General features: G+C 35.2%; 1 protein-coding gene across 2 annotated transcripts in view; it reads left to right on the plus strand.

Moving 5' to 3' along the window:
- Positions 1-12,383, plus strand: part of NBAS (NBAS subunit of NRZ tethering complex) — a 426,675-nt gene that overhangs the window by 194,621 nt on the left and 219,671 nt on the right. For both annotated transcript variants that reach the window (XM_033176517.1, XM_033176518.1), the window contains 2 exons: positions 1,518-1,580; positions 3,632-3,754. In XM_033176517.1, coding sequence (XP_033032408.1) covers positions 1,518-1,580; positions 3,632-3,754 — 186 coding nt within the window. The remainder of the gene's footprint in view (positions 1-1,517; positions 1,581-3,631; positions 3,755-12,383) is intronic.

Raw genomic sequence — 12,383 nt, forward strand, 5'->3', positions numbered from 1 at the left:
GGAAGTTAACTCTGATGAATAATCTTCTAAAGGACTTTCGGTAGAATATATCCCACTCATCATTCTTGTCCAAAGCCTAAAACTTAGTGTAAACAGATAGTGTAATATTTGTAAGTTGCATTGATTAATTGTTAGATACATTTAGACCAGGCAGATAGTTTTAAAAATAATGAGAGTTTTTTGTCCAAAGCAGGACATTTTTAATTTTCCAAGTCCAAAGATTTTTTGTTTGGACTTCTTGTTAATAAAACCATTGCTTTCTCTGGTGTGTTCCTCCAAGGTGACAAAGAAAAGAAGGAACAATGGTCATGCCAAAAAGGTCCGCGGCCACATGCAGCCTGTTCACTGCATGAACTGTGCCTGATGCATGCCCAAGTGCAAGGGCATTAAGAAATTCGTCATTCGAAACACAGTGTAGGCCGCAGCAGTCAGGGACATTTCTGAAGCGAGCGTCTTCAATGCCTATGTGCTTCCCAAGCTGTGTGTGAAGCTACGTTACTGTGTGGGTTGTGCAGTTCACAGCAAAATAGTCAAGAATTGATCTCGTGAAGCACCGAACACCCCCACGCTGATTTTGACCTGTGGGTGCTGCCCCACAATCCCCACTAAAGCCTATGTAAGGAGCTGAGTCCTTAAATAATGAAGACAGACTATTCTCTGGAGCTTGTGGGAATTCAGGTGGAGCATTGCACAGAAGGCACCTGAGAGTGGCAGGGGCAGTGTTTGTCAGTTGAGTGTTTGGGACACAGAGTTGTCTAGGGTGAAAGAGGGCTTTTATAGCAGTAATAATCTTTTTCACCATATCCCTCTATTCACTTGCACGTATGTTGTGCCATACTTAATCTTCCCTACCAACCACATTTTTATTAGTTTGTGATCTTTTTCATGATAGTGTTTCTCCTAGTTTCTGCTTACTGGCTGCCTCAGAAAGCATTGCCTTTTCATCTTCACTCCCTACCAGGGATTATCTATGTGATGGATATACTTCTCACTGATTCCTTAACATTGAAGTGAATGGGATTCCCTTCCCTTAACGCACAGGGGATGATTATGTGTAAGAACTTTCCTGAGGATATAGAATCCTAATGGAAACTTCCTGGAGAGGAGGGGCTCCTAAGTTGTGTAGATAGGCCTAGGAGAAAGCCAACACGACTATGCTTCTTCTTAATCTGTTTCATTAGTTTAAAAGAACAGTAGTAAATAGTGATTTTACCCTTTACCTCATCTTAAACAATCGATTTGTAATTTTTTTTTTTTTACCTTTAAGTACAACTGAACCAAAAGTACCCTAGAAAATAGTTGCTCATATCTGACTAATCTGTAACGGAGAATATTGTTCTACTCTAGCATTTCTTATTCTCTTGAATCTTGAGTAATGCTGAATGAATTTAGGCAATATTGTTACACAGTACACGTAAAAGAAACATCTTTCCTTTTTTTCACTTCATTAAGTTTTGTATTTTATTTAAAAATCTAATACTAAGCTTAAGGGCTTTTTTCTTCTTTTAATTTATTAGTGATAAGACAGAGGCAACCACAAAGCTTCATGACATGGTAGACCAACTGGAACAAATTCTCAGGTGAGAAAAATGACAGTTTTTTTTGCTCCATGCTTATTAAGGGAATTTGTCCAAGAAATGTCACGTTAAGTCTGCCTGTGAGTCATTGTTTCTATTTTGACTTCATTTTTGTTTGTCTTGGGAGTGAATTTTCTCAACAGCAAATACGCTATACCCCTGTTGTAGTGAAGTGATAGAATAATAACATGATCTTTGAAAACCTACGTTCAAATTTAGACCTTACCACTTACTAGTTGTGTGATCTTTGAGCCTAGGGTTTTCTTATCTATAATATCTTAACTCATGAAACTGTGGAATCAATATTAGATTAAACATTTAAAGTGCCTCCTACATCGTAGGCACATAAGGAATGTTCGTTCGTGCAGCAGTTATTGCATCTTTATCAGCAAACAATGTTTATTACACTAACTTCCCTTTTTAGGGCATAATACATTGAATTGACTATTTGTATTATGTCAGACTGCATTAGAACCCTCATGCAACACTGGAGGAATATTCTTGACTGTTGTAGTAAAATGTTAAACTATCTCTTTTGGAGATTGAAATAATCTTAATTTCCCATGTAGAAAGTCTGATATTGTTTACTAATATTTATTTTTATGTTTATATAAATATGTACATTTCACTTTTAAGTATTGTATTAAAAGTAAAAATTTAAGAATAATAAACTCTGGTCTTCCAATATATAATTGTAGAAATTATAGCTAATAACGTTACTAATAGTAGTATGTATGATAATTTGGAGTCCACTGATTAGAAATCTTATTCAAATTAATGGACTTTAGTGTAAAAATATTTCAAGTTGCCTTTGAGGGAACAGAATGGTTTTGTGTACCATAATATGTGAGTTTAATAGAGAATTAATTGTTCAGTTTCCTGAAGACCTGTGTTTATTATTACCTAGCTTGATTCCTGTTATGTTGTGTTCTAAAAGTTATACAGTTGTAGTTCTTGAAAAATATTTACTAAATCAGCTTTTCCCATTGTAGGTTGGCTTGTGCCTGTCCTCCCCGCTACTTCCTAACACGTTCAGTTTAGTTTGACTCAAGCTTGGTGGGTTGAGTCAGTGTAAATTCATTCTCTACAAATCTGCATAGTTACCTTTATTTCTCTGGTAAAATTGAGAAGAGATAGCTCAAAGAGATACAGTGAAATAAACGTCATTTATTTCATCACATGTCTGTGATTGTAACCATGGGTGGTCCTGGTAGTTTTATTATGCCACCAGTACCTCAAGGAAACAGTTAACACCCTATAGGTTTCTGGATGATGTTTAGGTTTCACTATTTAGCTTAATTTACTGTGCTTTCAAGATAAGAGCTTTGTATTCCTGTTCCACCTCATAGCCCCAGATACTTGATAAATGTTTTAGTATACATAATGCCAGGCGACTTTACCGACGAAACTATTTTCTGAAGAGTTACTGGATTCTATCCAGTCACTCTATTCAGTCCTATAGTAGTCAGTTCATAAATGTGAGATTTTGTGTGTCAGATCAAGTGTTTATATGATGTTGATTATTATGGAATGGGATATCTCAAGAAGATTCATGACACAGAGAAAATTTTTGACATATCTTGAATATTTATAAAATGGATTCTTGATAGAAAATGAGCCTGATGATTTCCAGAGTCTTCTAACTCTAACATTCTTAGTTTATTGCTTTTCTAGTAGTCTTGCTTATAACAGAATACTCAATAGGATTAATAAGAATTAAAACTGTACTGAAAGTATAGATTTGGCTTATTTTACTGACAGGTGCTGTGGTAAAAAAGATTTTTGAGATAAAGATAGGTCATGCTTTCTTTTAGTATGCTACTTAGCCCAACTACATTCTAATAAAAGTCAATGAGAAAGGTAAGATTTGTTATATAATTATTAGATTTTTTTTTCCTTTTTTGTTGAGAATCAATGTTATATGTAAAATTGGATTACACTATGGGATAATTTTTTTTAGTAATAAACACTGAAGTGCAACCTATATGCCTAAGATTCTTAGACTCTTTTTGTTTGGTTAGCAAGACATTAAATGATCCTTTTTTCACTTACAGTGTGTCAGAACTTTTGGAAAAACATGGACTCGAGAAACCAATTTCATTTGTTAAAAACACTCAGTCTAGCTCAGAAGAGGCACGCAAGCTGATGGTTAGATTGACTAGGCACACCGGCCGGAAGTGAGTAATAAAATTAATTGATACTTGGGTCAATTAATTTTAAATATTTTAAAAAGTATTTCTCTTTTTCTGACAACCTCATTGTGTTATAACTAGTAATAAACTGCACATAAAGTGTAAGTATAATTTGATAAGTTTTGATATATGTATATACCCATGGGAAACCATCATTATGATTAAGATAATAAACATATCCAATACCCCTGAAAGTTTTTTGATTACTCCTTTAGAATTCTTTCTCTCTTGCTTTTCGTTATCATGCTCCCTTCTCCTCATCAGGGCTACCACTAATCTATTTTCTTTACTTCTGTATATTACTTTGCATTTCCTAGAATTTTATATAAATAAATCACACAGTGTAACTTTTTTGTTTGTGTGTTTGTTTGGCTTTCACTCAGTATAATTATTTTGTGATTCATCCATATCGTGTCATGGATCAGTAGTTTGTTTCTTTTTATTTGCTGAATGATATTTCATTGTATGGAATTTTCACACCCTGTTTACTACTTCTCTGTCCATGGACATTTGTGTTATTTTGAGTTTTGGCTTTTACAAATAAAGTTGCTATGACTTTTCATATGCAAGTGTTTTTGTGGACATATGCTTTCACTTCTCTTGGACAAATACCTAAGGATGAAATGGCAGGATCATTTGGTAGGTGAATAGTTAACTTTCAAAAACTGCCAAAGTGTTTTTTAAAGGATTTGTGCCATTTTGCTTTCCTCCCAGGCTTGTGGGAGAGTTACAGTTGCTACGTCCTACATTGCTCTTCTTTATCCTCATCAACACTTGGTGTGGTCAGTGCTTATTTGCTATCTGCATGTTTTCTCTGCCTGTCTTTAAAACTGAGTTATTTTTCTTTTTATTGAATTTTGGGACTTTTCTTATATATTCTAGATGGAAGTCTTTTTATTAGATGTATGTTTTGTGAAGATTTTCTCCCATTTGTACCCTGTCTTTTCGTTATCTTTGTGTTTTGAAGAGTATACTTTTAAAAAAATTGCCTTTTAATCAATTTGTACTTTTTTAATGCTTTGCCACAATGTTTTTTTTCCTACCGTTGTTAGCAAAATTTTTGGTTTTACATGTTACATTTAGATCCATGAACCATTCTGAGAGTTCATTTTTGCTTATTGTTCAAAGTATGGATCAAAAAACTTTTTATGTCTAATTATTCCTCACCATTTGTTTAAAAAGCCATCCTTTCTCTACTGAACTACCTTTGCAATTTTTTTGAAATCTGTTGTCTGTGTAAATGGGGACTTAATTTTTGATTATTTTGTTCCATTGATCCATTTATTTCTTTCTTCCCATACCATACTGTATGTTAATTATTGCAGATTTCTATTAAATATTGAAATTAGATAACAGTCTCCCGGCTTTGTTTTTTTCACCAAAGTTGTTTTGTTTATTATAGGGCCTTTGCAGTTCCATATGCATTTTGGAATAAGCTTACCAATTTCCTCATTTGGAATTTTGATAAGGATTGCATCAAATCTGTAGGTCAGTTTGGAGAACGTTGCTATCCTAAATCAATATTAAGTCTTCCAATCCATGAACATAGGATGTCTTTCCCTTTACTTAGTTCTTCTTTAATTTCTTTAAATGATCTCTTAGTTTTTAGTGTACTATTCTTGCGTTTATTTTGTTAAATTATTCTTAAGTATTTTATTCTTTTTTGGTCCTATTGTAAAGGGAATTGCTTTCTTAATTTCATTTTCAGATTGTTCCTTCCTACTGTGTAGAAATATAGTTGATTCTTTGATATATTGATCTTATGTCCTCTAACTTTTCTGGGCTTACTTATTAGCTCTAATAGTTTTTCTTTGCAGACTTCATGGGATTTCCTATATAAAAGATTGCGCTATCACAGGAAGGTAGATCTTCCTGTGATATTGTTTCTTTACCTCTACAATATGAGTTTGTAGCAAGATACTTTCTCTTCTCCAAGCTTTTTTTTTGTCATCATATAATTTTTATGTATGTTAAGACCCCCACTTTGCATTGTAATTATTATTTGCAAGCAGTCAACCACTTTTTAAAGTGATGTAAATAATGTAAAAAATGTGTTGTGTATTTATCCATGTAGTTACCATTTCTGGCAGTTTTTATTCTTTATGTAGACCTGTGTTTCCATCTGGTTTTATTTTCTTTTTGTCTAGAAGACTTCTTTTAATTTTTGTTTTTGTTTTTTTTGTAGTGCTAGGATGCCAGTGATTCATTTGTTCATCTTTGTTTGTTTAAAAAAGTCTTTTATTTCACATCTTTCTCTGAAGGATATAGTCACTTGGTATACACTTCAAATTTGACAGTTTTTTTTTTTAAGTATGCTACGGTACAGAAATTGCTGCACTGTCTCCTAGCATGCATTTTTTTTCCAATGAGAAATCTGCTGTCAGACTTAATCTGTTTCTGATGTGTTTCTCATATTTTTTAAATTGCTGTTGTGAATTTCTCTTTTTGACATCAGTTTCAAATTTAATTTCATGGTATAGTTTTCTTCATAAAACATCTTGGATCTTGGATCTTTGGGTTTATAGTTTCCATCCAACTTGGAAAATTTTTGCGTATTTCTTCTCCTTTTTATTCTGCTCCTCTCCTTTCAGGACTCCAATTATACATTTATTAGGACCTTTCATGTTGCCTCACAGCTCATCAGTACTGTGTTACTTGTTGGTTTTAATATTCTTAGGTATTTGGGTTTCATTTTGGTGAATTTCTATCACTGTTCTTTAAAGTCCACTACATTTTTTTTTTCTCTAATGTCTCAATTTGTACATTCATTGTATTTTTCATTAAAAGTTTTTTTTTAAATCTCTAAGAGTTCAATTTTGGTTTTTATTAAACTTTCATGCCTCATTAACTTTTTGAACATATGTTAAACAGTTATAATACATTTTAAAACATTCTTATCTGTTTTTCTAACACCAGCTTTTTCTGACATTTCTCTTCTTTTTAAAAACATCTTTCTAACATCTGTGATACCCATCTAATATCTGGGTAGGTTTTCAACAATTTTTTCCTCATTATCTGTCATATTTTTCATGTTTTTCAATGTAAAATAATTTTTTTTTTTTTTGAGACAGAGTCTCTCTCTGTTGCCCAGGCTAGAGTGCAGTGGTGTGATCTTGGCTCACTGCATCCTCCACCTTCAAGGGATTCTCCTGCTTCAGCCTCCCAAGTAGCTGGGATTACAGGCGTGCTCCATGCCCAGCTAATTTTTGTATTTTTAGTAGAGATGGGGTTTCACCATGTTGGGAAGGCTGGTCTCAAACTCCTGATCTCGTGATTCACCTGCCTTGGCCTCCCAAAGTGCTGGGCTCAGACAGGCATGAGCCCCACCGTTCCTGGTCGCAAAATAATTTTATTGAATACTAGACATTATGAATTTTTCCTTCTTGTATGCTATCATATTTTTGTATTTTTATAACTTTTTAAAAAATTGTTTTATTTTATATATTTAAAATATACAGCATGATGTGATGGGATACATATAAATAGTAAAAAGGTTACTATGGTGAAACAAATTAACATTCATCATCTCACATAGTTATCTATTTTATTTTGTTTTTGTGGCAGGAGTAGCTAAAATCTACTCTTTTAGCATGCTCCCATGTACAGGACAATTTTATTACCTATAGTTCTCATGTATACTAGACCTCTAGGCTTGTTCATCTACCTGTCTGCTACTTTGTATCCTTTAATCTGCATGTCCTTATTTGTCCCATCCAACCCTTCATGGTAACCACTGTTTTGGTGTCTATTTCTTTATACTTGATTTTTTTTATTTCACATATAAGTGAAAACATGCAATAGTTTTCTTTCTATGTGTCATTTATTGCACTTATTGTAAATCTTGTACTTTTTTCTGGGACATGGTTAATTTACTTGCCAACAGTTTAATCCTTTTGCTTCTTGCATTTGAGGTGGAGGAAGAGCTCCTTCTAGGGCTAATTATTCCCTATAACTGAGCTAAGACTCTGCTTAATGCCCGTGTGTCCTGAGGTTTTCCAGCGGGTATGAGCTTGACATTATGTTCTCTTTGCCTAGCCTCGGGCAGTTTTACCGCAGGCATTTATAGCTTCTACTTGGCTGAATATTTGCGGGGACCCTTCGCACATCTTGGGAATTTCTTCCAGTTCTGCTGTGTCCTCCCTGGCACTTCGTCCTGCATGTGCTCTGTGTGCTTTGGTTTCTCTGGAATTTTAGTTCTATCTTCTCAATGCAGGGAGTCCACAAGTCTGCTTAGATTTTTCCTTTCTTGTGCTGTGGTCTGGAATCTTTCTCAAGGCAGTAAACTGGGGTAGTCTTAAGAGTCATCTCAGCAGTGAGCCATGACCGTGCCACTGCACTCCAGTCTGGGTGAGAGTGAGACCTTGTCTCAAACAGCAACAACAAAAAAGACTTGGTTTTATCTCTCAGGGATCACTGTCTTTTACTGCCTGATGTCCACTATTTTTGCGCACTTTTACTTGTTTTAGGCTGGAGAGTTAATTCATTTCCTTTTGCTTAATCTTTTCTGAATGTGAACATCCCTTTGGAAGTCCTCCTTGATCTATGTCTTTCATGTCTTCTAAATTCCTGCAAGGAAGTCATATTAGGAAATTATCTTGACTCGGGAGTCAGATGACTTGGATTCTGGTTCTAACTCCACAGTATATCATCAACTCTTTTTTATAAAAAAGATGTTTACTGCTTCGTACATTTTTATAAAATGATCATACCAAACCCATGTAGACAGCAATTAAGTGAAGAAATAGTGCATTATTCTTCTGTCAATGTGGGCTTCCCTGAGGCTAAGATTAGAGTGTAAGTTGTTTGGAAGGTAATTCTAGCCTAGCATGAGTAGGAGAATGGGGAACTGATACAGGGAAGAAAAAGGAGCCAATACTGGTTATATTACATAAGGAGGTTTTCCACTGTGGACTAGGGCTCAGTATTGCTGGGGTCATCTGGGAGTTGGAGGATTACTCAGCTACCCTCTCGTGGCTGTCATTGTTTGCGGACTGGTCTGATGAGTGTTAACTCCCTTATACTTCCAGCATAACTAAGCATGCCTTTTGGCAGTGGAAGTCCTCAGACAGGAGTCTGGTTGCTAAAGTAGGATGCTATCCATGTGTATGAAAAGTTCACAGCAGTGAGAACTGAGTGTATGTATATGGATTGTTTGTGCTATAAGTTACCCCCCTTCAAAACACTAAAACACTATAGATTAACTTTGCCTCATTTTTTTTTTTACTTTATATAAATGGAATTATATAGTATATACATTTGCATGTAGCTTCTTTCTCTCGACATTATGTTTGTGAGATTCCTTTGTATTGTTGGTATAACCTTAGTTTGTTCATTCTCAGTGTTGCAAAGTATTCCATTTTGTGAATATAACACATTATTTATACATTCTCTGTTGATGGACATTTGAATTGTTTCTCATTTTCTCCTGTAATTAATGCTACTGCTATGAATAAATTTGTACTTATCTGTCTTCTGGTGTACATATTTCTGTCCTTCACTTGAATATCTACCTGGGAGTGGAACTGGTGAGTCATAGGATATACCTGAGTTCAATTTTAGGAGAGTCTGCCAAACAGTTTTTCAAAATTGTACTGTGTATATTTCTCTCAGCAATATGTAAGAGTTACAGTCACTCCACTACGTCACAAATACCGGATACTGATTTTTTTTTCTCTCATTTTAGCCATTTAGATGGGTATATAGTGGCATTTCATTGTCTTTTTAAAATATGCATTTCTTACATGACTGTTGAAGTGGCAAATGTTATAAGGGTTTCAAAACATTAAATACTTAAGTAAATCTAACATGAGATGTGCAGGACTAATGAAGTGGAAAACTTTATGATAGTATCAAAACATTAAATACCTAAGAATAAATCTAACATGAGATATGCAAAAGTATCTATATGAAAATTATGAAACATTGTTGAGATCTGTTAAAGATCTAAAGAAATGGAGGAATACATCATGTTTATAGATTGGAAGAGTCAGTAGTGGAAAGATGTCAATTCTTCTCACTCCTCTGTTTTTTTCCTGCATTCCTAATAAAAATTCCAGCTAATGTATATATTCATTTGAGAGTTGCACAAGTAACTTTGATACAAACATTATGACAGGTACATAGGTGATGCTCAGAAAATATTTAATGTGTTGCTTAATAAAAATTTGGTGAATGGGCCAAGCACAGTGGCTCATGCCTATAATCCCAGCACTTTGGGAGGTAGAGGCGGGCAGATCACTTTGAGTTTAGGAGTTCAAGACCAGCCCAGGCAACATGGCAAAACCCTGTTTTTATAAAAAACAAACAAATATTAGCTGCACATGGTTGCTTATGCCTGTAGTCCCAGCTACTTGGGAGGCTGAGGCTAGAGAATTGCTTGAGCCCAGGAGGTGGAGGTTGCATTGGGCCGAGATCTTGCCACTGCACTCCAGCCTGGGCAACAGAGTGAGACACTGTCCTAAAAGAAAAAAAAAACTGTGAATGAATGACTTACTTATTTTTTAGTATGTGTTGCTTAAAGCACTGATAATTTTTAGCTACTCATTTCAAAGGAGTAAGTGAGAATAAGTGAGTGAAAAGATAATGACAGATTTTAAAAGTCTGGAAAAACTTTGTTTCATTTTGTCTCTTTCTATATTGTCATCATCTAAAGTAGCACATCTAATGAAATTAGAAATTTTGCTAAGTTCTTTGGAATTTCATTTAGAGCCAGTTACAACAGAGACAGGAAAACTGAACAATTAATATTCATACTTCATAATTGTGCACTTATTTATGGAATTGTTTATTTACATTATTTAATGGATATTTTATTATGGATTTTGACATAATTTGTGTCCGTATTATGCTTGATGTCTGGCTTACAAAGAAAAAGATAGAGTACCTCCCTGGTCCAGAGGGGGATACACTTAATGAATATGAAGAGAATATTTATAAAGGCTATGAAGGCCATGAGAGAACTAACAGATTACTCTGTAGAAAAATTGGCAACATAGTACGTCAAATGTATATTTAAAAAAAGAAAAGAAAAATTGGCAACAGAGTTGAAAGACATTTCAATTAGATGATATCCAAATGGTCCATAAAGAAACCGATAACTTTTTGACCTATTTAGTCATTTAGTTTATGCATAGAATAAAGGGTAAGTATGACTTGGAGGTGCTTGCCGGACAGTAGGTGGAGATGCTGTTGTGAGGATGGACATGAAGATCAGCAGAGAAGTCCAATCTGGAGTTACGGATTTGAGAATGATCCCCATGTGCGCATGGGAAGGTTAAATTCCAGATCTGTAGGGAGACTACATAAAAATGTAAAGAAGACTGGGGAAAAAAGGCACCTCAAGCACTAATCCTGAAGGAGTAGAATTAAGCAAAGGTAACTTTTCAAGAACTTTTTAAACATATGTTGTTTACCTAAATTTTAGGATTTAGAAATTCAGTTTAACCCAACTATCAAAGTAAAAATAAAACCCAGCAGTAAAAACACACTATTGTATATTCCTTTCTATCTTTTAAGAGCTGACCGCAACACATCTTCCAGGAGACCTTGTTTGACTCCTCCAAGCTTAATTGAATTCTCCTTCCTAGAAATTGCCTAGCATTTTGTATCTACCTACCTTTTTTTTTTTTTTTTTGAGACGGAGTCTCACTCTGTCACCCAGGCTGGAGTGCAGTGGCTGGATCTCAGCTCACTGCAAGCTCTGCCTCCCGGGTTTACGCCATTCTCCCGCCTCAGCCTCCCGAGTAGCTGGGACTACAGGCGCCCGCCACCTCGCCCGGCTAGTTTTTTGTATTTTTTAGTAGAGACGGGGTTTCACCATATTAGCTAGGATGGTCTCGATCTCCTGACCTCGTGATCCGCCCGTCTCGGCCTCCCAAAGTGCTGGTATTACAGGCTTGAGCCACCGCGCCCGGCCGTATCTACCTCTCTTACTGTCTGTTGCAGCTATATGGTGTTACACTGCAACTATACTACAGTCATTAACACATGTGCCTTAAGTTCCCTTCTAGATCGTAATTTCTCTAGTGCAAGTGTTATAGCCACCATACACCTCAGTTAGGAACTTACATGTCAGTGGCCCTCTCTGGTAATTTAGATAACTTTGACTATTTAAATGCCTTAAGATTTCTTTATAGCTACAAATGGATGGCCAATATTTCCAAGATCATGCTGATTGTACTCTAGAATCTACTTTTTAGCAGGAAAGCATTGTAATTGCTGCTAGATTACCTACCAACCCACCTCCCCCAGCCCGGAATTAGTTCCCTAAATACTTACAGAGTCCCTGAAGTTAATTTCTACTCATGGTAATCTGTTTACTGTGAATATATAAGAGAATATGATGCCTGTTTTCATAGTAGTTGACTTGAAATGAATCTTAATTATTTTATGCATACTTCCATGGCTTGGCCTTCAATACCCACAGAATATTCTTATACATATTCTAAAGGGTGGCAGATATCAGCAAATCTGTCACAAATGCACGTTTTACTAACTTGAGGTACACTATTTCTCCCTGGGAAATCCACATCTATTCCAAAGCTGCAACTAATGCGTTTGTGTTCAGGGATCTGTCTGTTAATTTGCAAAACTCTTGGTTAGTTTCTTCAAGTTC

Source organism: Trachypithecus francoisi, unplaced genomic scaffold (genome assembly GCF_009764315.1).
Source record: "Trachypithecus francoisi isolate TF-2019V2 unplaced genomic scaffold, Tfra_2.0 Lachesis_group17, whole genome shotgun sequence".
NCBI lineage: Eukaryota > Metazoa > Chordata > Mammalia > Primates > Cercopithecidae > Trachypithecus > Trachypithecus francoisi.